The sequence below is a fragment of the Xiphophorus hellerii genome, chromosome 12, assembly GCF_003331165.1.
Source record: "Xiphophorus hellerii strain 12219 chromosome 12, Xiphophorus_hellerii-4.1, whole genome shotgun sequence".
Lineage (NCBI taxonomy): Eukaryota > Metazoa > Chordata > Actinopteri > Cyprinodontiformes > Poeciliidae > Xiphophorus > Xiphophorus hellerii.
Window position 1 is genome coordinate 14,748,922 of NC_045683.1, and position 25,725 is coordinate 14,774,646.

The 25,725-nt window shown below is 38.3% G+C and overlaps 1 protein-coding gene across 4 annotated transcripts in view; it reads left to right on the plus strand.

Moving 5' to 3' along the window:
• The window catches only part of ntrk2a (neurotrophic tyrosine kinase, receptor, type 2a), a 98,145-nt gene extending 72,719 nt beyond the window's left edge, over positions 1-25,426 (plus strand). For 3 of the 4 annotated variants that reach the window (XM_032577773.1, XM_032577770.1, XM_032577774.1), the window contains 6 exons: positions 1,661-1,791; positions 9,768-9,940; positions 10,107-10,262; positions 11,177-11,267; positions 22,944-23,102; positions 25,087-25,426. In XM_032577773.1, the coding sequence (XP_032433664.1) occupies positions 1,661-1,791; positions 9,768-9,940; positions 10,107-10,262; positions 11,177-11,267; positions 22,944-23,102; positions 25,087-25,272 (896 nt within the window). In that variant the 3' untranslated portion in view covers positions 25,273-25,426. The remainder of the gene's footprint in view (positions 1-1,660; positions 1,792-9,767; positions 9,941-10,106; positions 10,263-11,176; positions 11,268-22,943; positions 23,103-25,086) is intronic. The other variant, XM_032577771.1, reaches the window with a different exon arrangement.
• The last annotated feature ends 299 nt before the right edge of the window (positions 25,427-25,725 follow it).

Sequence of the window (25,725 nt, forward strand, 5' to 3'; positions counted from 1 at the left end):
ATAAAAAAGTCAAGGTCAAATTCCTCTCTCTAGGGATTTATTATCTTTTCTCTTTGTGTGGTATAGAACAAAAACAAGAGAAATGGGGCAACATTGTCCTGCACTGCAACAACTTATACTTAATTTGTTCCTATTTTTAGTCTAAACATTGAAAAATACCAAAGATAAAACCACCGTACAATATAGCTTTTAAATAGCTCTTTGCTAAAAACAAGGCAAAACATAAACAATCAACTTAAGGATGATGTATCTATTCCTGATATTCTAAACTTTGTACTGTTTCTTGAAGTAACTACTTATACTTGTTGTATCTGACACTTACTTGTTACAATTTGTCTCCATTGTCATTTTTTTTTCCTTTAGACAATATGCTGTAATTTTTCAGGCACAAGTGCTGATCATAAAAGTCTAAAAAACTAGAACAATTTAGTGCAAGTCCAAAAAAAAAAATTACAAGTAGTTTAAAACTACTAAACAGTACAGTATTGCTCTTCTGATTGTTTTTCCCCTTGCAGATTAGAAAGGTAGATTTGAACAAATGCAATTTATTATCTAAAATAGCTACCAAAACTGAAATACGGGAAACTATAAAAGCCATGGTAAGAAGAGCAAAAATGCCCTTTAAACTGTGGGGTTTTACTTTTTATATACATTATGCTGCCAAAATTAAACTCAACAAACTATTAAATTCAGCTTTTTAAATAATCTTCATGGTTTTAGGTATGTAAAACTCAGTGCCTTTCAGGCCTACAGACTGTTTCTACGAAGATTTGTGAAAGAATGAATTGCTCTCAGGTATTTGGGGAATTGAAGCGTGACATCGTCATTCAGTCTAAGTCTGGCCATAAAGTACCTCACTGCTAAATATTCCAGTCAATTTTTAGTGGTATTACGAATGATTGAAAGCAATCATTTGTAAGCAATCACTTTGCCAAAAAGAAAATGGTCGGCCATTTCAATTCGCCATTCGCTGAATGTTGGTGCACAGAGTTTGAACATTTTCAGTAGAGTCAGGAGTTACAAACCTTCACTTCCTGGTGCCTGCAGATTAGCTGAGGTACAATGCAAAAAGGACTTCATAAAATTAATTTTCATGGCTTAAATCCCCAAGTCCAATGCAAAGCATTAGACGTTGTTTTGCAAAGGATGTCTCCACTGGAGTCCAGGGCAGTCAAATAATGAATCATACCTCTCTGCCTGGCAATCTAAGAAATAAGTGTGGGTTTGGTGGTTGATAGGAGAACAGTACTTGCCTGAATGCATCGTTTCAAGAGTAAAGTTGAGTGTGTGAGGCTGTTTTTCAGCAGTCAGACTCGGCCCATTAGTTCCAGTGAAAGGAACTCTCATTGCTCTAACATATTAGAATGTTTTGGATTAATTCTAGCTCCCTACCTTGTGGAAACAGTGTAGGCTTCAACACACTGTTGATTGTTGTACAATTCGTACAACAATCAACAAAACAATAAACGGACTTGTTGTTCATATGCAAACTTCTGGTTTTGACATTTTTCAATATGTAAATCTGTCAAATATCTTTTCTTCTCAGTCATAAACATCACAAAACCTGATTTAAAAAATCTGGATGCCTCAGCAATAAGCAAAACTTGCCTTATGTTCATGTTTTTTACATTGTGTCTCTTGTCTGTCTCATATTGTCTAGTTGTCCAGCACATTAAGCGACACAACATCGTGCTGAAGAGAGAACTGGGAGAAGGAGCTTTTGGAAAAGTTTTCCTGGCTGAGTGCTACAACCTTTCACCTGACCAGGAGAAGATACTCGTTGCTGTCAAGGTAATCATGAAATTACTTTCTTACATGCATTTTACAGTACCACAGCATGCCTTTTAAGCAGAAACAGGAGCAAATACTGTATTTCTGCTTCAGTATAGGAATTTAGGAAATAGCACAGAAATGATCCTGTTCTGGGTTAAATCTTTATCTTCTTTATCAGTGTTTCTTATTCTGCTCTCTCATCTTCTTGACATATGTAATCATCTGTCAGAAAGCAGATATTGCATCTCTGAATACTCATTGTGAGATTTTGTTTTTGTGACCATTCAAAATGTGCAGAAAAAGACTGGAGTGTCCTGATTAAAAAACTGGTCAATGGAAAATAAACTTAAAGTCATGATGAGTTTTTTAAAAGAAATTTGGTCTAAAAAGATTTTTGGTTCCTAATTAGTTAGTGAGAGTGTAGTTGAAGGTGAAATTATTGCCAGATCAATATTAAGGAGTGATATCTGATACTTGCAATATATTCAAAATATTGAGCAACTTACAGGAGATAATCTTATATTACTGAAAAAGATACACATCCTTCCGAGATATAATCCTTCATATGGCACTGGTGCCGTTTTTAGAATCTATGTCCACCTCCATTTCCTCTGCTATCATGACAAAGTCGTCCCTATCAAGGGTTTCTCTGTAAGAGGTAAGGTGGGATTACAGCTAAAACCGCTGACTTCCAGGATGAAATTGAGTGGCATCCCAGGAAGCATCCTTCTGTAACACGTATCTGCCCATCAGCCTCCCCATCAAGGCAGTTCTTCCTCTCTGTGCAGGTCCGCAGTGAAACAGGATCTGAATGGTGAAGAATTTTGCATTAACAATACATGACCTGTGACAGGACCACCCTTCCTCCCTCTTCCATTCTCCTTCCCCTCCAGCTTCCTCTCCTCTATGCCTCCTGCTTGCACATGCAGTATTTTTTTTCTCTCTCCCTCTTCTGACTCATCATCCTGGCTCAGATCCTCCTCATGAAAACCCACAGATCTTTTCTTTTCTTTTCTTGGACTTCCTGTTTTCTTCCAGTTTATAACTGAAACCACCTGCTGATGCTGCCTGCCAGCTCAGCTTCAGCTTAGCCAGCTTGCTCTACCAAATTTTCACCTGAAAAATCTCTAGAGCCGGAGTTCCCACTGACAGCTTGAAAAAGCTACATTTATGTGTACGTTTATGTGAAGTTCAATAATCTTGAAGAAAAAAAAAAATCATTTTTGAAATAAAATACATTAATCAGGCAATTTCTGGAGAGGAATTAATTAGGATTCCCTCATATTTCACCTGACTAAAATTGCTAAAACCTCTTACATATGTATCATATCAAGTTGACATTATTGGAGCAACCTTACTTTTGATAAAGGTCTGTCAGCTTTAAGCCTCAAACAATTAGGTTTTTTTTGCTTTCTGACAGCTTAAGTGAGAGTGAAAAATCATACCTTTCTGTTGCATTTGGAAAGAAAACTATGGCAGTTAATAGGTGTGTAAAAAAGATCTAAATAATTTTAAATCAGCCATTTCTCTATACAAAAGAGGTGGAGAGCATTTTCAAAAACTGCCTTACATGCCCAGGTGTGGTTGTCCAAACAATTTCACCCTGTGAGCAGACCGAAAGAAGTTGAATGAAGTCTCCAATAAATTAAAGACAGTAGTCATAGGACCTACAGGGGATCTTGTTCCTGATAATGTGAAAGTACATGAGACTGCACAAGTTTACCTTTGACAGAAGTTGGACATAAAGTAAACATTTTCTGTTTAAAAAACAAGACAAGAGAGCGTGTAGACCAAGATTTTTGGAATAATGTTCTTTTGACAGATTAGTCCAGATCAGAACAAAGTATACTAAGATAATGAAATCAAACCAACTGTGAAGCATAGAGCTGGAAGTGCCATGGTTTGGGAAAGCTTTTCTTCAGGATTCTCAACCAGCTCACTTCTATTAAATTACATTGAGTTTGACAGTGTAAATGAAGGACATTGGGCACATCTATAAAATAAAAATAAAGCAGAAGCAGAACTGGAACCTACCACATAACAATGACCCAAAATATACCGTAGCATTAAATCCACCAAGAACTGGTTGAGCATTAAAAGAAAGGAGTCCTGTGGTGAATCAAAAACCTCGTCTTGATGTTTTGATGAAATGGGGTGACTGGAAAAAACTCCTCAGACTACTCACAAATGAAGTGAGGAGTGGAGCGAACTTTCCTCAGAATGAGACTAAAAGGTGGTCACAAGAAAGGTGCCAGTAAAATCCGTTTAACCAAAAAGTGTAACAGTACCTGTTATTGATATCTGAACTTTTACTCCACTAGAAAAGTATTGTTGATATATTTTATTACATTTTTAAAATTAGGGTTGCTTTTTGTTTAGATGCAATGAAATTAATTTCTTGTCCATAGATTAAAATATAAATGAGACATTGCTGCTAATATTTTCATGTAATATTTTCACCTACATCATGTAGGTGAAAGGTTGAGTTACAATATATTATATTACTTCTTGCTCATTTTTCCTGGTGTAAAAGACGTGACTTGCTTCTTTTAGTTACATTTCCTGCTGCCTGCCTTTTAATGCATTCTGAGCAGAAAGGTCACGGCTGTTAGAGATTGGTGGGCATTAAGTGGGCTTCAGAGGAATGCACTTCTATGCCCATTCGACAATGTCCCCAAGGCCGGCGCTTATTGATGCGCTGCGTGAACTTAAATAGCACTCCCAGACCACCAAACTGCAAAATTACAACTTCCTTTTGTCTTTGTTCCTCCACTGACTTAATTTAAAACAGTTTTAATCGTTTTGGAACTCTGAGTCTGACTCCCACTTTTAACAACCTTGTTTTGCATTCACTAGTAAAGTAAGTACAGATTTTTGAGCTAAGAATCATTTGATCACCAGTAAGGTAGGTGAAGCTGAAAATTGTCTGATTGCTCTATATAAAAAAGAGTGTCAATCAAAACCAGACTTTTTGAATAAAAACTAAAGAAAACTCTTACGCAGTTTTCCTAATTAAATTATAGAATTATTTTTTCTGGTAGTTGATGTGACTTTTGTTTAATCCTCACAAGTCCCAGAAACAAGTCCCAGTCTTAAAGGTGCTCCGTCTGCTTTTTGTTCTGCTACAGCGCCTTTTACAATCAAAATGTCAATCTTTTTAATTGTTTTGGGAGAGAAGCAGGAGTCTCGGCACCCAGAAACAGATTTTTTAAAAAGTTTAACATCATTGTGTGAGTAACTGACACACACTTTACTAAATTTCTTATGAAGTCCTATGTGATGTTATAGCAAACCTTCAAACATCACTTAATGATTTGCAATACAGGCTGTTGTCCGTTTCTTTCAGCAACTTGATGCAGTTTTTTATTTGAGATTGCAATCTAACTCAGTCCACGTCTACAAAATTAGAAAATATATATGTAAGAAGAAAGCGAAAAGTGAAAAAAGCAACCAACACGACTCATCAGAGAGGATTAATAAACTGCAAAAACTATGTTAGATATTTTGTGAAATTAATCTGGTTTTTTGACTGTAAACACAGCAACAGTATTTGTTCCACTTCTTTGCTTGAATCTTTGATAAATAAAACACAATCTGGTTGACAAGTGGATCAATGGCATATAATAATTTCAAGAACAATCAATCTTTCAGATCCTGTGTCAAGTGTTATGTTATTTCTTAAATCCTCACCATGATCCAAAATTTTAAGTGCAAAGAATCTGCCAGAAAAATAGCAGAAAAAGAACCAAAATGTTGAAATATTAAAATGTTGAGAGAAACCCCGTAGAACTGCTGAGAGAAAAGCAAAGTTTAAAGTAAGATGGGGTGGTTTACAACTTTGGTTTAATATTATGCTTGTCCTATAAATAATCAATGCTCTTCACTCATGCTGTCTCTATCTACAAATCACCTTTCCCTCTTTTCATTTTTTTATTCCGCCTTTCATAAATTCAGACACCACGGCAGACGAGCTGTCTGAGCACCGGTTTATAAGCTGACAATCTGCCACAGCCTCGCCATTTAAATATATAATTACACATAATTATTTTGTCCGTACATTGCACTCTGTCTGCGCTGCAGCACGAGAACATGTCCTTGATTGTTTACCATATTAAGACATGCACTCGCTAAGAAAGTTTAATGGTGTCAGTTTGGGAGTCAGTTATCAATCACCCAGTCAGCCATTACATGGAAGCTACTTTATTTTGCTCTTACTGTATATTAAACAAGGAGGAGGCATCAATCAAAATCACGCTGCAGCAAGTACCAATGCTCAGTAAAATATTCACATCCATACGAATGCAGCACACTTACTTGACTGTATCCCATCCATCAGAAACACCAAACTCGTCCAATAATGTTTCTTTCTCACATGTAAATGAGCCACCATGTTTCTGAGTTAGAGGTTGTTGATTGCTTTTTTATCTGTCCAAGAACCTGAATGTGCTCAGACTGAATGACTAACAGCGTAATATTGTGGCTTTTTGGCCTGGGAATTAAATCAACTTTGAGTTCAGTGAGTGAGAGCGTGTTAGGTTGCTTATAGACGTTTCTGCCTCACAGGAAAGTCTCGGCGGCAGCAAGCAGCCCTGGATCCAGCATTATTATGACCAGCTCCGTGCAGTGATTCATGATTATTTTATTGGGGTTATTTGATGCTCTTCAATGATCAAGCACAGACAAGCAGTGAACAGGATCTTTGTTGAAACAAAATGTGTTCCTTATTTGACCAGCTGTAAATCCATGCTTATAGAAGCATTCTGTGTAATCTACAAAGCTGAAAATTGGAGAGAAATTGTTGGTTTCAACATCCTGGAATTAAGCAGGAAGCCAAAATCACACTTCCTATATCTAGTGCTTAGCAAAAATATTCATTCACCTTGAACCTTTGCACATTTTGTTGTGTCAAAATAACCAGCAATATGATATACTAATATTATAATTGAATGTTGCTTTCTTGAAAGTACACAAGTCAGTACAAAAGACAGAAATTTAAATATTAAAGTTTATGAACTTCAGATGTCTACAAAGGCACATAAAATATTTTTCCCCCCAAGCATTTCTGGTTGCACATTACTTTAAGGTTTACTCATCTTTCTAACATTAGCATAAAACAACTGCAGTAAAAGCATATAGACAACTGTAGTGAAATTAGGTTGCCGTTTTTCCACGCAGAAAGGCAAGATTTGGCAAGGAGGAACTTTTGTTTTTTGTTGAAGAGTCTCTTCTTCTACATTTCTTCTTCCTCATAGGTCTGGATTAAAGGCTTCAATGTGCCATTAATGCGCATACATTGTGAGCAGTCAGGTTGCATCCAAGGATCGAGTTGTATGGTGTGAGAACATGATTTGTGAGCTGTGAATTATTTAATTATTAGTTTGTACCAGAGGTGGGGACTCGAGTCACATGACTTGGACTCGAGTCAGACTCGAGTCGTTAAAATCACGACTTGAGACTTGACTTGAAAAAATGCTCAAAGACTCGGACTTGACTTTGACTTTCATGCCATTGACTTGGGACTTGACTCGACTTGAAGCTGTTTACTTGAAAAGACTTGATATTTTTTACTCAAAGTCTTAAAATTTAAAACACATTATTTATAAAGTGGCGTCATTAATTAATTTCACTCATTCCGTATCAATATGCGCAGACCATCACTATGTTTTTCCTCTCTCCTTATGTATGTATGTGTACGTAGCTGCAGCACAACCAATCAAATTAACAGGATTTGGACGTTTAAAAAACCGCGGCAAAGCTACAGAGCTCAGGGAACGAAATACGAAATAACCGCTCGAATATGCTTCCGCGAGTAATTTCTTTTGGCTACGTAGGTTATGAACTTTCGACTAAAAAACGAACTGCAACTTGTAAAACATGCAAGAAGAGAATATCGGATGGAGATGCCACGACGTCCAACTTTGTCCGGCATTTGAAGCTTCACAAAGATCGGTAGGTGGCACTTTTCTTTTGCTGTAAGATAGTTGACTTTAGCTAACTTCGTGTTAGCATGTGTACTCCGGGTTAAATTGGTGATGATTTACCATAAATCCGGTCCTTCAAATGCCTCCACAAATAATGTGCACCGTGTTAGCTCAGGAAGCCGGTGGATAGTGAGCGGGGCTCCGGAACAGAAAGCAGATTCTGGACCTGAACACAGGGAACAGAGTCTCTCTGTCCCATCATGATGATGAGCCGGGTCTAGTATCATCTAAGGATGGTTGGTGTATTTGAAGACATCTACGTTGGAAAATTATATTGACAATATATTGTTTTGACAGGTCAGAGAAAAGAGGAAAAAACTGCTGTTATGGTTCTTTGTATTGTGCTGTGGAAATGTCAGCATTTTCGTCTTTTTTTATTGAATATCAAGTTTAACAGAACTGGGCAATAAAGTGGTCCAATTTAAAAATGTTTTTTATACTTTGTGTTCAGCTACACATGTTCTATCATTTGAGATAAATACATATTTTAAAACGTACAAATGGTCTATTATTTGAATTTTTTGTATAATTGCAAATTATAAAAAAAAAATAAAATAAAAACGACTCGAAATGACTTGAAATTAAAGGTTCCTGACTTGAGACTTGACTCGACTTTTGCCTGTCTTTACTTGAGACTTGACTCGGACTTGAGGACAAAGACTTGAGACTTACTTGAGACTTGCAACACAGTGACTTGGTCACACCTCTGGTTTGTACAGTTTGAGCTGGAGCTGAATATGACTAAAATCGTCATGCAGCGCATGTTGAACTTTAAAGGACTGCAGAGGACCTGAGATGAGGTGGAGCTTCACCTTTAAGGCAGACGTCTAAACATACATGCAGAGGTGCAATGAAATAGTTTAAATCATAGCATATTCATGACCAAGTTAAAACCCAGAGCTAAATTCGTTTTTAAAATCTGAGGCAGAGGTGATTTTCACCTAATTTGAAAGAGAGTAAACAACTTACAAAAATTCAGTCTGCTATCATGCAAATTTGATAGAAATACTTTATACTGCATATACTGTATGGCTCCGAAGCAGCACAATACATATTCATGACAAAAAACAAGCATCTTTTTCTCTCCCACTTCAGAATTATACTTGACTTTATAATGTTTTTTCACATAAAATGACAATGAAATAAACTGATGTTTGCTTGGCTATATGTTAAAAAATACAACAAAAAAAAAAGTTCAAGGGATGTATTGTCAGGTGTTGTAGGTTTGATATTAGATTACAAACGTAGTTTGAAGCACAGGCTTTCGTTCGCTCTCTGTCTTCTTATAGTCCTGCATGTAATCTTCATGCTGTATCATATTACAGACTGGTATGTACATGACCATAAAAACATTTCCTGATGCATTTTTTCTTTAATGTTGCAGAAGTTTGCGTGCAGTCAGGTTTTCTACCATCTTTGTTTCTGGGCCAAGGGTTATGGGCCATTTACTTCATGACCTCTTGTTCTGTGTGTGTAATCTGAGTTTCTTTCTGTGTTTTGGTACACAGAGAGACACCGACTCACGTATATCCATGTCATATGATGTAGGAAGATAATCTATTATTCATGTAGGACAAGAGAATTTTTCTATATCTTTTTTTTTTACATGGGAAACTAATACAGAGCCCGTATCACTTTAATTTCCTGCAACTCTTCATGCCCTATTCACACACTGACATTTCTCTCATTTCTTCTTTCTCCGTCACAGATGCTTGTGTTACTCAACCTCCCTCAAAGATTTCCTGATTCGCTGAAGAGGTTAAGATTAGTTTAGAAAAAGCCTCTTTTACCTCCCCGCCTTGTCTTTGTCTATGTAATATTAATTTAACTCTTTGTATTCTGAGCTGGAATGCAGTTTGATAGGGAGACCACTCTGCTTGCTTCCACTGAGAAAAAAGGACCAACATAATATGTTGAAAGCCCAGAATGAAAAATTGCCAATCATCAGTAGTGTAGAAAGCAAAAAGCGTAAAGTTTCTTTATTTGTGCATATGTGCGTGTATGTGTTTGCAGACACTGAAAGAGGCCAGTGAAAATGCCAGGAAGGATTTCCACCGAGAGGCCGAGCTGCTGACCAACCTGCAGCATGAGCACATCGTCACGTTCTACGGTGTTTGTGTGGAGAGCGACCCTCTCATCATGGTGTTTGAGTACATGAAACACGGAGACCTGAACAAGTTCCTCAGGCACGTCTCTCTTCCTGATTGCATTGAGTGTTGCCAGTGTGGACACACATAATCAGACTATTGAAAACAATGTTCAGCAGCAGTTTGTCATTTAAAAACTCTCCTCAAGAGAAGCTGAATATTGCTACAAAGCACATCTGAACATTTGTCACCTGTTCTCTCGTAGGGCTCACGGACCAGATGCAGTTCTGATGGCGGAAGGCCAGACCACCAGACCCGTGGAGCTGACCCAGTCTCAAATGCTCCATATTGCCCAACAGATAGCATCTGGCATGGTCTACCTGGCATCACAGCACTTTGTGCACCGCGACTTGGCCACCAGGTGCGTCACTTACTACGTTATTATTTGCTGAAAGAACTTATTTCCATTTTTTTTTATCAACAGACAATGTTGAAAAAAAATCTGTGAAATTAAATGGAAACACTCATAAATGAATTACTTTTTTTAAAAGTTTTGTTCTTTTAGTAAATTTAGTTGGAAAAGACAAGAAAACATTCATAAGTGTCCAAAAAGAGCTCATCGAAATAGTCATCTCCATGACTTAAACAATCACTACAATTGGCAATAAAATCTGAAATATTTTAGAAAAGAGCAGCCACCATAGAAATTACTGGACACAGTGTGCAGTACATGAGATCTGTGATACATTTTGATTTTATTTTGAAAAAAGTTAACCAAATCAGTCTGTACCATGGTGAAAAAGTAATTCCCCCGAGAACAGGGTAGAACTGGTTGTTCTACCCTGCAAGAATTTGCAATCAAACTTACATAAAATTTTTTATCTCTGTGGAGGAATTTTGACTCCCTCATCTTTGCAGGATAATTGACTTTAGTGACACTGAATGGTGTGAACAGCCTGTTTGAAGCCTGTTCACAGTTGAACTGGTTGAGTAAATTTATTTTCGCATGATTACATGTTAACAGTTTACCACCTTTTGAGGAAACCCATGTACAGTAAAAAAAAAAAATTATGGAAGATTATGACACAATGGTGATCAATTCCACCCTCTGCAGCTGGAGTCTTGTATGTTTTGTATCTTTCCCTGCTGAGAAACACTTGAAAACAAATGAATAACTCATCAGCAAACTTCTGTAAAACTTGGTGACAGTAAAGATAGATAAATAAAGTATTTGATTCAGGAAAACATCAAAACACACAAGACGTCAGCCTCTGAGGGCCAGCTCACCTCTGTAACATATCAATGTTTTTATTTATCTGGTTATTCTTTTTGCAGGAACTGTCTGGTGGGGGAGAACCTGCTGGTTAAGATCGGAGATTTTGGCATGTCCAGAGATGTTTACAGCACGGACTACTACAGGGTAGGTGTATGTGTCGATATCTTTTCTGGCCCTTTTTTCAACCGACCCTTCCCCTGTTTACTGCTGCATGGGTCTCCATCTGCATCCCCCCCCTCCGCCTCACACTTCACCGCCATCCCTCATCCGAGCATGGGCATGAACTAAAGAGTCAACTTTTGTTACTGTAAGCTTTTTGTCTGCCACTTTGCTCCAATATAGATAAGTTTTACTTTATATTTTTAAACAGATATGTTACTTTTCAACTACCTACTTATATTGTTTTTCATGGCTGTAATTTCTTTTGCAATTTCTCTTGTCAACATTACAACCAAATAATTACTTAATGTTGCATTGCAATCAATCCCAAGACCTCAACTATAAGAAAGAGTAACATATAAAACGATTACCATCTTTCCGCCTCACATCTTCAGTTGTGAGGCGGAAAATCTCTTGCTTGTAACCAAGTTTTCTATTAAATGTGAAGACATTCTAAATAAAAAGGAAATAGAAATATTGCCTTGGACACACAGTTGGACAAAGAACATTTTTATGCTACAGAGAAAGATCATTGGGGCGTAACACCCACAAAGGGCATCCATTAGTTTTATTGTAATGAGTGCATATCTAGAAACAGCAGAGACAAAAATAAATGTGCCTGCACACAAACAGAGCAGCGTTAGCGCACATTTATCTGCCAACGTTGCCTTATTTGTGTCATTCCCCGCCTTTACTTGGAGTGTCAAGATAACCCAGGGGTACATGAGTGAGTCAGGAGTAAATCTGTGGGTTTTTTTCTCCTGCTGTACAACTATCTGTCACTTTCCCAAAGGGCCAAGGCCTAATAAACTGTATTGACTGATCGATAGTGGCTGTCCACTTTCCAACCCTCTCTCCCATCCGTTGTGACATACTGACATGACTGACAGTGACAGATAACTCCGAGGAGGCGCGAGAGGGAGGAGTGCTCATTCAGTGACAAGAAAAATCTCTGTTTGGAATAAATAATGACATTAACAATGACACTTTGAAAGATAATAATCTATATGACATGCAATGGATGTATTGTTCTTCTTCTTGTTGAGTCCAGAAAAGGAAATGCTCAGTGTACTTTGTGTTCCAAAGTAATAACTCTGCATATTTATCTAGCTAATATACTGGGCAGTATATTAGCTAGATAAATTATGCTTTGTAATATGTAATTGATTCATGAACACAAAGTACAGCTGCAGTGTCAAAATGGAGACAATTAGTTGAGCATTGCAACCTAACATTTGGGTGTATTATTTATTTATTTATTTATTTATTTTATTTCTGCATTTAGAAAATTAAACGCATCAGGAAAAGAAATCTCTGAGTGGGCTTCTTCAGTACGGTCTCTGTGTGACAACACATAATAACCTCCTCCTCCCTCTTCCTTTCACCCCTTCCTCAATAATGCCAAGTGCTGAGGCTGTATCCATGGCAACGTGTAGCGGGTGAAGGTAGTGGCGGTGAGCTCTGGAGTTGAATTCATCGTTTCTCAGGAAGAAAAGTAATCAGAGAACTTCTGCTTAGTATGCTGAGGCAGTAGTAGAGGAAGAGAGAAGGAGAGGAGGGATAGAGACAGCAGTAAAAAGATGAAAGGAGGAACGAGACGGGACAAAAAGCAGCAGGAGGAAAAAAGGGAGGAAAAAGTGAGATGTCAGACAGGGGAGAAAATAGATTAACAAATACAAAAAAGGAGAGAAAAGGCAGTAATAGAGTGATAAAGGGACATATTTGGAGGAGGAAGAGTGTAGAGGCTCAGCAGCCTAGAAAAGGCATCATACAGGAGACAAAACAAAGCAGAAATTGCAACAGGGTCTCTGTCAGAGACAGAAAGAATGACAAAATAAATACAGAGGAGAACAACAACACAGCAGAGGGGCAGTTTCAGGATGGCGGTCGCATCTCAGCACCTAGAAGAGACGGAGGTGTGTGTTAGTGTGTGTGGGTGGGAAGGTAGTGTGTATGGACCCAGTCATGCTCTTGCGTCAGACGGGAGCAAAGATGAGTCATAAAGGAATTGGAGCTCAGCCCCCCACACCTCTCACCACGCATGCATGTGTGTGGAAATAGAAGCAGAGGCGATGAAATGAAGGGGGTGCAGTGACGTCACCGAATCCCCTGTTACACAATGAATCTGATGGGCACTGCCTCGTATCAAACCTTCAGCCATATTTCAGGGTATCTAAATGTTTCAGTGTGGATCGATGTGCCATTGATGGTAGCTGTACTCTATCTTACAGTTTCAGTTTCCTTCAAAGTGGATTTTAAAACACATTTTCGGGTATTTCCCCCGAGTCAGAGTATCTCTAAAGTGCCATAGTGCCATCTCACAGCACAATCAGCACCTTCAATTCTAAAAATGCTATATATATCAAACATGACGTTAAAGAAATTTATCTTCCCAATTTAACGCCTTGAAATTGTTTGTCTCTTTAAGAAGCTCCTGCTCTTTCCAACCTTGACCTTCAGGTTGTCATTGCAACAATGTTCGTTCATTATGTTATTTAAGGAGCGTTGGACTGAGAAGTAATTTCTCAGAAAACACACAGTCTCACCAGGTTTGCTGATTGTTGCTGCTGCTAAGGAGCTCAGTGGGAGAGTTATGGAGGGCCGGTGCTCTGTGGGACAGAATCTCGGCTGGAAACTTCAGCTCCAAGGAGGAGATTTGTTTAAATTGGCGCCGCTTTGTGGGAGCTACCGTTTAGGCACCCCCAAATGGCTGCCATGGGGGTGCCATTTGGGCACATCATAAAATCTTAAAGATGTGACATTTTAATAATGAAATGATGAAACAATAATGATGATAATGAAACAACTGACATTTCTAAAAGAAGGAAGAGCCCAGAAATGAACTGTATCCATTTCTGCATCCGTTTCTTGGCCTGTGCCTACTGCTTTTCTATAAAATGTTAGTATTTATACCACTTGAACAACTTCATAATCTATCCCATTATGACCACAAACTTCAAAATATGTTATGAAGTTTATATATGATAAACCAATACAATGGAGTGCACTTTGTGGAGTGGAAGAGCAATGGTTTGAGGTTTTAAAATCTTCTTCTCTTTGGTGTGGGTTTGTAGAATATGCAAATCTAAGGCCCTGTTTACATGACAACGATCCAACGAAAATTGAATTTTTGTTCCATTTCTGTTAACACGTTTACATGAAGACATTTTAATTACAATCTTTGTTTACACAGTAACGGCACACATTGAAGAAGTGTAATGCCGTCGCCACGCCACTAGTTGGTGCTAGATTCTTTGAAACTTAGTGCGCATGTATTTAAAAAAGAAAGTTGAAAGCACGTCTATACCGTTCCCCCAGATACGGGCGGGGGGGGGACACGCACTATGTGTGTCTGATTAGGGCGCAGTTGGAAAAAGTTCAACTTCGCTGAAACACTTTGTTTGAGCTTTCACGGTTTCCATAGTTTCTAGATAAGATCGCTGAACGGAGCGGCGAAGAGTCGCTGGGGGAACCGTATCAGATGGGGAAACACGAATTGTAGTAACACCAGCATTGTCAGTAGTTTCTTCTACTTGTAGGAAGCAGTTGTGTTGTGAGCTAGGGATTCCCTGAAAGAAAAGATCCATTTATTCTGTTTACAAGACAACGGACACCGGCACTCTGGAACCCGTTCTCAAACTGTGCCGTTGTCAGAGAAAACATTCGGTGGTTTCATGTAAGTGTGCAGTACAAACTCAACAAAACTCTTCCGTTTTCACCAGGAACTGTGGTCGTGTAAACGGGGCCTAAAACTGACAGTACATTGACACTTGAGAACTGGAACTGGACACCCATTATTTAAGTAAATGTCTTAAAATAGAAAGAAATGGCTACAGTTGTAAACGATCCCTTCCACCTGTGCAGCAGATACTAATTATAGTTTATTAGTAGTATTTTTTTCATGGCAAAAAATAAGATGAAAAATATTAAATTTCCTGTATAACAGGGAGTAGGGTAGATTTCACAGGTCCCCATGACAACACATCCCATAATACTTCACCCTGTCACCATAGGTACCGTAGCTATAGGGAATTTGCAGTCCAGATCACATGCTTGAGCTGGGGGGTTTTCTACCTTTTTGGGGGTTTCCTGGAACTCTAGCCAGAGGTCTGGCTGAGCTGCTGAATATTTATGAAACAGTGTGTTGGAGGGAATGGCAGGTGGGCTGAAGGAAGCGAGGAAGGGAACTGAAAACAGAGGAGGCAGAGATCAACAACAAAGCAGCTCACATACTGGGAGATGTCCTTGCAAAGACTTGGTCTTAAGACTGCATCCCTGTAACCACAATTTACTCAATATTTAATGTTCTTCTTCTTCTTGGTTTTACTGGCGGTTGGCAACAAACTGTTAGTAGCATTACCGCCACTTACTGGTATGGAGTGTGGTTGACAAAAACTATTAATAGTTTCCAGTGACGTGCGGTCAGGGGAGGCAGGTGAGGCAGTGCCTCACCAGCCATCATGGAAAGAAAGAAAATATATAATCATAAAGTAATTTAAATTGTTATATTCATCCGGTGGTTTGTACTAAAAAATATTTATTTTTCATGTAGCTTCACCAATTTCGATTTTTATTTGTTCAAAATCGCTGAATTTTCTTATTTTCCCATTCAAATGCTTGGAAGCGATGCCGGTGAGGCAGCAGCGAGCTCTGCCTCACCTTGGATTGCGCAACCCCTGGCTCTGCGCTGGCTGCTAAGCGGAGAGAGCATGTTGCTGTACGGCGTCAATAAAATGGTTTAAACAAATTTAATATGTGAACTTATTTCCAATAATTTAGCTTATGTATATAATGTACAGTGCTTTTTGTCACCAACTGTGTTTGTGTAACGTGTTTCGTGTAATGAGCGATTATAAACGGCAGAGAACAGGTTCGAGGTGAGGCAGGCAGTTCTCTTGCCTCATGGCAGGGGGCGCTCAAGATCCCAGACGTTCGTCTTGTTCACTCCTCAACTGCCGAGTAAGTGACAGCGAGCTAGGCTAAACGATTCGGGAAGCAAGTCAAGTGCAGCGATAGATTATAATAGAGATGGTGATTTTTTTCCTCTCGCTTATCCCGACTTTCGACATGGATGACTACATTACAACACTAAAAAAGTTTTCTCAAGTGGACTTTCAATCGAAGCAGGAGATAATAACCAAAGGAAGACCAACGCCGGAGCTGAAAGGTTTGTTTATTTTGTTTTGTTTTTTAAGGAAATGTGTGTTTTGTGAGCTACAGTTTGTATGTGTAAGAATGCAGAAGTGAAACATAACCTGTAAACTGCTGTCAATCTATGCATCTATTTGCAAATCTGATTCTGATGACGTCAGTGCCTCACCAGCTATGAACCTCACCGCACGTCACTGATAGTTTCCCTTTTGTGGCTCCTCAATGTTGTTTTCTTTTTTTTTTATTCTACCATTTTGATTTTGTAGCTTTTCACAGAAGATTGTCCATCATTTCTCTTTTTGTTGTCTATGCAAAAAATATCCTGAGGAGACAATTGATCCTTTGCTTCTTAAATGCAAAGCTTCTTTAATTCTGATCATTGGTTTGGAGTTTCAGGTTCATCTGGGTTATATATCTGAACCACATTTAACAAGCATAAAAAAACTGCTGCGCAGCAGTTCAGTATTATTTCAAACCATCAGAGGAAATTATTAGCCATGATAAATAAAACAAAAACACTAACAGGTATGAGCAAGACCAGATGCATCAATGAGCTCTCAGAAATCTATCAACAGAGCTAAAGAAAATATTTTACCTATCAGGATGTAACAAGCTACCATGCTAACACTTCTTTACTTATCTGCTAATCTGGTTATCTTTTGAGGATTTATGTAAGTTGTTCTGTCTTGGTTTGGATTGATAATATAGATGATTTTTTATTTAAAAAGAAAAAAAAATATATATATATATATAGTTCTCTAAATTTACTCATCCAGGTTCATACACTTCCATAAGTATTTTTGATAAATGTACCTTAGCAATATCCAGAGACACAACATGCTTTGGTTACAGAAGGTGCTGGAATAATTCTGTCTGTACATTTGACCGTTCTCTTTATCTAAAAATAGAGATCGGTTTGGCTTTATAGTGCTGGGTTGAGGTTTGAATCCGTTTCAGTAGCTTAACTTTAACTTTTTCTATCAGCTCCATAATCAGTGTTGATGCTTGTTTGTGATTATTGTCCAGTTGGAATAGAACTGACTGTAAACCTGAAGAGAAACTGAAGAATGTATAGTACATCAAATGCCTTTATTTTGCTGGTAGTTCTAAATTTAAGTTGAATTTGAAGCAAGGTCTTTTTTCTTATTTCATGTTAACTGTGAAAATAATTTCAGTGCCTTCATTTTGATGTTGCAAAAGTCTGGGTGAGCTGATAAGGGACTACAAGTGTGTGTACTTTAAGTCATGAAGTTATTAATCTAAAATTGAGTAGAACGACCATCTTAGTCACAGAAAATGTATTCAGCTCACATTTAAAGAAAGAAAATGCTTTATGTACAGGAGTCGCATAATGTAAGCTATTTATTATATAAACAACCAAATACAGAGGAGAACGTAAAGCCTCACCGTCAGAAAGAGCCAGCCCTGGTTATGAAGTGTAAAAACTGCCAAGGTGTCGGCAGATATGTTTCCTCCCATGTAAAACTGAGCCTGATGGCTATCTATGTGACTGCGCACATTTTATGACTGCATTAAATAACCCACTCACTAAAATAGAAGAGTGACAGACCATTAATAACAGGCATAAACTTCAGAAAATGTATTGTGCTATCGGCGCAGGGCAATGAAGCACGGTTCTGTTGGTAGATTCGTGTTTGGAGAAAAGAGTGAAAGTAGAGGAGAGCTTCAGTGAGGGAGAACATTTTCACAAAGCACTGAGAGGGAGAGACAAGGTCAAAGGTACTTAGCTTTCCTACAAACGAATTTCAAAAATAGCTGTAGTGACCATACTGTATCTCCTGCAGTCTTATTGGCCAATTAGTAGTTGAGTCACTATAATTGCAGAAATTTCTCTGCAGAAGTTGGAAAAAGACTGAAAATGCCTTTACTAAGCTCATCTTAGTTGTTTATGGAAAAAATGATGTCATAATAAATCATTGCTGTGGTATATCCTTACTACACATTTGACACAGAATCTTGTGTGATTTGACTATCACATTTTTTAGACTTTTTGAAAAATTATACCTTACCCCTAAGAATTTATATTTTACGTCTGGATGTTTTTTTGATCCTTAAATATGGAAATAAATAAACATGACTACACTAAATTCCACAACTTTGATCCCAGTAGACATGGACTATTCAGCTTACACATTATTCAAAGACCTGACAGAACGTGACGTTCCTAAAAATCCTCTTGTCTTCAGGATGAAACTCACACAGCATGTTTTTTTGTACCAGAGCAAACTTTTCTTGTAACATTCCTTCTTAAGTGTTGCAAACAGTGACACCATTTATATATATATATAAATAGCGACGCCTGTTTTAAACAAAAGAGACGTTGATCCTCTCTCAGAAAGTTTAAATATGAGATGTAGTATTTATCAATTTGAATTTGTGGGTAGGCCTAATATTGGATAAGAATTAATCATGTATTTTAAAAAAATCTAGTTTTATTTTTTTGTAAGACCATTTGACTGAATTATTAATAAGACAGAACTAAAAGTTCTACATAAATGTTTAATGATCATGCTAAAAGTTTTGATTGTGTGCATTCTGTTTCCACAAATGAGAATTAACAGTTTTTATACCGAAGCCAACCCAAATGTACCTTTGATGATAGTTTTTTTAAAAGACTGCTGCATTTTAGTTCTGCAGTTTGGGGTGAAGATTTAGTTGAGCTGCTAAACCTTTTGAAAATATTTAGGACCTTTCTATCTTGTTCTTATTTCCCATCTGGTTCTTTCACTATTCTTGCCCTTTTCCTCTGAATCATGTTGAACAAGCCGACATGAATCCTGTGTGATCCAGCCCTGCTTAAATCTGTTGAAACTCAGGGCAGATTAACTCTCAGTCATGCAGATCACAATCAGCAGAGCGAATAATGTGTTTGTGTCGCTAGATAGCTTGTTGCGCTTTGGGGTATCTCCGTCAAACATCAGTCGTTGAAACATGTTTGACTTCTTCCTGGTTACATGACTTTTCTTCTCCCTGTTTGAGCTTGATTCAGATAGACGAAAAGTGCATTTAGTGCTCTAAAAGGGATGTAAAACATTTCCCTATCTGATGGAAGGACTGTGTTTGAATGGTTTTTTTTGTTGGTTTTTTTACATCATACAGCAACACAGACATCTATAAATGGTTATGTAGAATGTTTTCCAACCTGAAAGGAAGTGGAAGAGATGGAGGAGGAGATTATTTCTTTGTAGATGAATTGAACTATTAAATAGAAACATGTGAGTTTGTCCATAAAATACCTTTTATCTTTAGTTCAGCAGTAAACAATAATGATCTTCAGCCAGACCAAGCCGGCCCAAGCCTTTGACAACAGCGTATGAAGTCTCAGTAGAAATGAACTGTCAGTCTTCATGAACAATAACAACAGCTAATGAATTTGACAACGTTACAGACTCGACCGGCTGAGTTCAGATTAGAGCATAATAAAATGACCGGCTGTCTCACAGAGAGCCCGTCATTTCTGCTCCTCATCAACCACTGTATCTTCTTATTCCAGAGTACAACTTAAAGTATATAATTAAATAACTGCTTGCAAATCTACTGAAGCAATTTACAGTGCGTAGCTGCTGACTGTTTACTGTCTCCCACATACTGGTTCCCACATTTTATCATTGACAAATAATGTTTCACATTTACCCACTAATCATAATTACTTGCTAAATATCTGTCCCCTCCTGAGGAGATTACCAGCAAATACACTGAAGTGTGAATGCTCTCTTTGTTTGGAGAAACGCCATACAAAGCAGTGAGTTCTCAGCTGGTTTGGCTTGCTACAGTCACAGGAGTGATGCAATCTGTTTCACCAAGCTACCAAATGTAAGTCACTGAAATGCCTCGGGCAGCAGTAAACTGTTTGTAGCTCTACTTTAAAAATGTGCTGAATTTGAGAGTATAACAAGACAGTGAAACATGTGAAAAGCTTTAGGATGACGACATAGAATAGAATAGAATAGAATAGTTTTCAAGATATATAAAAATTTGATACACAGTAAGTTTTAAGTTTGCCATTAGTCTTTTACATTTGTGATAAAATGTTAAAACAGAATTCTTGTAGCATTCAGACAGTGTAATTCCCGCTCCAGTTCTGACTAGCATTATTACTTTTAGGCAGATGGGTACTACCACTCCTATAGAAGCAAGCTCGCAGCCCTTTCTGTGATTTTTTTCTACATATAATCTGTTTGTCCTTTTTATAGGGTTTAATGTGTTGAAGTAATGTAGCTTTCCATTACTGGTATTATTCTAAGAACACCCTCTTTCACACCACTCAAACTCATTATGTCTGTCCTTGGTAGTTTTCTCACTAACAACATTTCAAGTTCGAACTAAATTCAGTTTGAGTTGAAGATACACAAGTGGTGACTGGAATGGTGGTCGAAATACGGATACACAGTCTGTCATTTATTGAGCTCAGACACTTCAAAGAAAAAAAACAAATTCTCAGTTCAGCTAATTAAAGACTGGGGAGAGACTGACACCTAATCTAGACTTAGACTTAGACTTAGACTTGTACTTTATTGATCCTTTGGGAAGACTCCCTCAGGAAATTGAAGTTACCAGCAGCTCCCAGGCAAAAAACAAAGTTAACACACAGTAAGCAAAAGTGCAAAAGAATACAAAATACAAATTAAATACTAAGGTACACACCAAATGTGAGTAACCAAAACCTTAAATTATGCAAGAAAAACCTTAAATTATGCAAGAAACAAGGAATAAGAATATAGAATATAAGAATATAAGTAAATATAAATACAACACAAAAAAAAAATATAAGAATTTGACGGATAGATTGACCAGTGATATCGTATTGCACTATGTGGTTTGACCTGATAAGTATGGAGAAAAATACAAGGGGTCACTACTCCTTCCACCCTCTGTCCTGTGTCACCTCCCCCCCCAATGAGGAATTGTACAGTCTGAAGGCATGGGGGACAAAAGAGTTCTTAAATCTATTGGTCCGGCACTTGGGAAGCAGCAGTCTGTCACTGAACAGGTTCCTCTGGCTGCTGATGACGACGTGTAGAGGGTGGCTGCTATCGTTCATGATGTCCAGCAGCTTGTTCAGTGTCCTCGCCTCTGCCACCGTCACCAGAGAGTCCAGCTTCATGCCGACCACAGAGCCGGCACGCCTGGTCAGTTTGTCCAGTCTGGACGTGTCCTTCTTGGATATGCTGCCTCCCCAGCACACCACGATGTAGAAGAGGACACTGGCAATCACAGACTGGTAGAACATCCAGAGCAGTTTGCTGCAGATGTTAAAGGACCGCAGTCTCCTCAGGAAGTACATCCTGCTCTGCACTTTCCCATACAGGTGGCTAGTGTGTTTTGACCAATCCAGTTTACTGTCCAGCCACAGCCCAAGATATTTGTAGGAGTCCACGACCTCAACCTCAGTTCCCTCTAATGCGACTGGTCTCGGCTTTGGTCTGGACCTCCCAAAGTCTATAACCAGCTCCTTCGGCTTAGCAGTGTTGAGTTCCAGGTGGTTTGTGTGGCACCAGAGAGCAAAGTCCCTCACCAGACAGCGATACTCCTCCTCTCTGTCGTCCCTGATACATCCGACTATGGCTGTGTCATCAGCATACTTCTGTATGTGACACAGCTCCGAGTTGTAGTGGAAGTCAGAGGAGTACAGGGTGAAGAGAAGAGGGGCCAGCACTGTGCCCTGGGGGGCTCCTGTGTTGCTGACCACAGCGTCAGACACGGTGTCCTTCAGCCTGACATACTGCGGCCTGTTGGTGAGGTAACTATGGATCCAGGTGACCAGGTGCGGGTCTACTCCCATGCTGTTTAGTTTATCCTGGAGCAGAAGGGGCTATTTATTAAACACAATCATCACTCATCAAGAGACTTTTTATGCTGACAGTGGATACATAAAAATTCAAAACCATCATTAAACAACATATTTACTTGGCTGAAAAATTCCGCCAACACCACTGTGATCTGGCTGCTAACTTGCATTTTGGTCTCAACCATTAACTTTGGCTTCTTCCTTTTATAATTCAAGTTTCCAGTTGTTTCATGAATCCATGCTAACATGTATTGCCAGCAGAGAGATGAAATCCACTATCTTCACCTGTTTGCTATCACAAATCTCTCTTGCTTTCTTCACTTTCTTTCTCTTTTTTGGAGAGCATACGTCTCACTCCATTCTGTTCTACTGTATATGTCCAATAAACAGCCACACAGCAATTCTACACATTTTCTTTAGAAATGTCTCTTTTTTGCAAAGGAAATAATCTTTTCTCTGTTTACAACAACAGGTAGTCATGCACTGCAATTCAATACACATCCATCCACATGACATCTGTCTCAAAGACGTGACTCCAAAGACTCTTTGTGTTTTAAAATTGCTTTTTGCTTTGAAAACAATAAAAGACTGATATACTAACGGCTTACCCATTTAAGATTAAATTAGTTATTTAAGTTGTATTCTTGTCTGCTCAATGCATTTTCAAATGACTTTGATTTCCTTGTGTGTGTTTGTGCTTCCTAAAGGTCGGAGGTCATACCATGCTGCCAATCCGCTGGATGCCCCCTGAAAGCATCATGTACAGGAAGTTCACCACAGAAAGCGATGTCTGGAGTCTAGGAGTTGTTCTTTGGGAGATCTTCACCTATGGGAAGCAGCCTTGGTACCAGCTCTCCAATAATGAGGTAAGACAAAGACACTTATTCTTCTGTCTATTTGACTCCTTCATATCAAGTTCTAAACACATTTTTAGACACATATCTAAAGTGAGAATATAATGTGCTCCGACATGAAACCTTTAAAGATAACAGAACGTTGTACACAATGTCGGTATAGATAAAAGATATGTACTTTTTTTTTTTGTGGGGCGCGATCATCTTAATAAGTGATGACAACCGAGATGTTGTAGCCACAAGGTGTGATGAAACAGCCCCTCTGTAGAAGTACATCTAAATATTTTATTAGTTTTGTGGGGAAGTGTCTCATAGGTATGATTTCATGAATATGTGAGCCTGTGTCTCCTTTCATGTTTTACAATCTAAGTCGTATCACTTTGAAGTTCTTCAAACTGTCACTATGACATTTAACACCTAAAGAAAAGCATTTTTAGACAGAATTACCTTCCTTTGTTGCTCTGCTCTTTCCTCTCTATTAACCATAATCTATTGCATAATCCAACTGAAAATTAAAATCAATTTAGTTTATCCATATAACTCCAATCAACCACAAATATTATCTCAAGGTGTTTTAAAAAGTCAGTCATACAGACAAATCAATCACATACATTCCCAATCGATCCTAAACAAAACAGTCAAGTTAAGTTCATTATTCAAATTTTCTAAATAGTTTGCCATCTAAATAAACCAAGCTGATTTTATTGAGAAACTGACTTGTAGCATTCACTCCTCCTGGATGAGCAGTTCTTCTTTCTTCAGTTCAGTGCAACATTTTTATGTTTCAAGGTAGTAAAGCTGAGACTTTGAGGTAGGCCGCAGCTGAACTGTTACAGGTGAACTAAAAACAAAAATGGGAATCCCACTGGATTAAAACTTGATTTAATAAAAATAATATGTGTTGGAACTTTTCAGCCTTCATCTAAATTGTAACCTCATGTTAAGACAATGGTGCTCTCAACTCCAGTTACATCCAAGAATTAACCTTCACCCCAGACTGCAGTCTCCTTTTACTGTGATGAGCCGGAAACTCTCTGCAGTTTTAAAGGTCAACACCTCTGACCTCAGTCTGACACTCAGATATCTTTTACATATCAGATAGAGTTCTGCTCCTCAATTACGTATCAAATACTTTTTTGCTCATCTAATCTGATACCAATCACAGAACGAGGGAGGACTCTGTGGCTGATTGCTCACCAAAATGATAACTTTAAAACAGATTAGATCTTTTATATCTAGCAATTTGCGAGACACAGCTGATTCTAGTGGTCTAATGAAAGTCATTAAGTGATATTCACTGCATGATACGAACAGGGCGCATTTAATGCTGGAGGAAATAAAAACAAGCTTAGTTATTTCCTAGAATAACAAAAATGCAGATCATTTATAAATGGGAAACAAAAATAAATTTCTGTGCTGAGGAGAACTTTAGTCTTCTCTTGGGTACAGAAATCTATTCCTTTATTCAACTTAACACTCTGCTGTGTATTTAAGTAATTGTTGCTCAAGCAGTAAATTAGGTGCCAATGAAGTTAATGCAAATTTATGTTTGAAGCGCAGGCTTTTGCTTTCAGCATCAAGTTTGCATTTTGATAGTTACTCCTCTGCATTATGCTAAGAGTTTAGTGAATTATGTATTCAGTATAACATTTTTCTACTATATGCGCCTGTGACAAGGTGACAACTTTAGGGAGTTATCTTGTTCAGTGAACTTTGCACAGATGGAAATTGGAGAAGTTTGTCTTCAGAGTGGAAGAGATGTTTTCTGTGTCCAGAGTTGAACCTTTAATTTAAACCTGTCACAGGTCTGAATAGGTTTGGGAAAATATTTACAGGCTGGCAGATTGTTTTGTATCTAGATATTAAAAACTGACAAAAAGGGAATGAGAACTTACGTTTGTATAGGTATAAGATTTAAATACTAAAAATGAACCACCCAACTTGTGCTGAAGGTAACGTCTCTGTTTCTGGATCTTCGTTTGTTTCTCCTCTGTAGGTGATCGAGTGTATAACTCAAGGTCGGGTGTTGCAGCGTCCAAGAACCTGCCCCAAAGAGGTGTATGACCTGATGCTGGGCTGCTGGCAAAGAGAACCACACATGAGACTCAACATTAAAGAAATCCATGGTCTACTCCTTAATCTGGCCAAGGCCTCACCTGTTTATCTGGATATACTGGGCTGAACAAGAGGAGGATGAAACGCAGTGTGTGTTCAAGCTGTGTGTGGGGATATATTTAAATGTATATGTGCATTTAAATTTTGCATGCATGTGTATGTGAGTCAAAGTGGGCATTGGGACACTTCCGACTGAAGCGTTTGATGCTCATGCAGGTGGGTGGGGGTGTGTGTGTGTGGGTGTGGGGGTGTGTGCGTGCGTGTGTATGTGTATGCAGAATGTGTAACTGTACAGGACGTGAAGCTCACTTTATGGCAATCAAAAAATATTCCTTCAACTCCTCCCTTGATCACCTCTTTCCCACCGACCAACTTCTTCACCTGTGTGCAATCCAATTTGTTCTGCTTCTTCACCAAGGAGACTTTTATCAGGAGTGATTTAACTTTCAAGCTTCTCACTTCTTCTCAGATGCTTTAAACTCGCTGGGGCTTAACTGATAAAATAACAAACAAACAAACT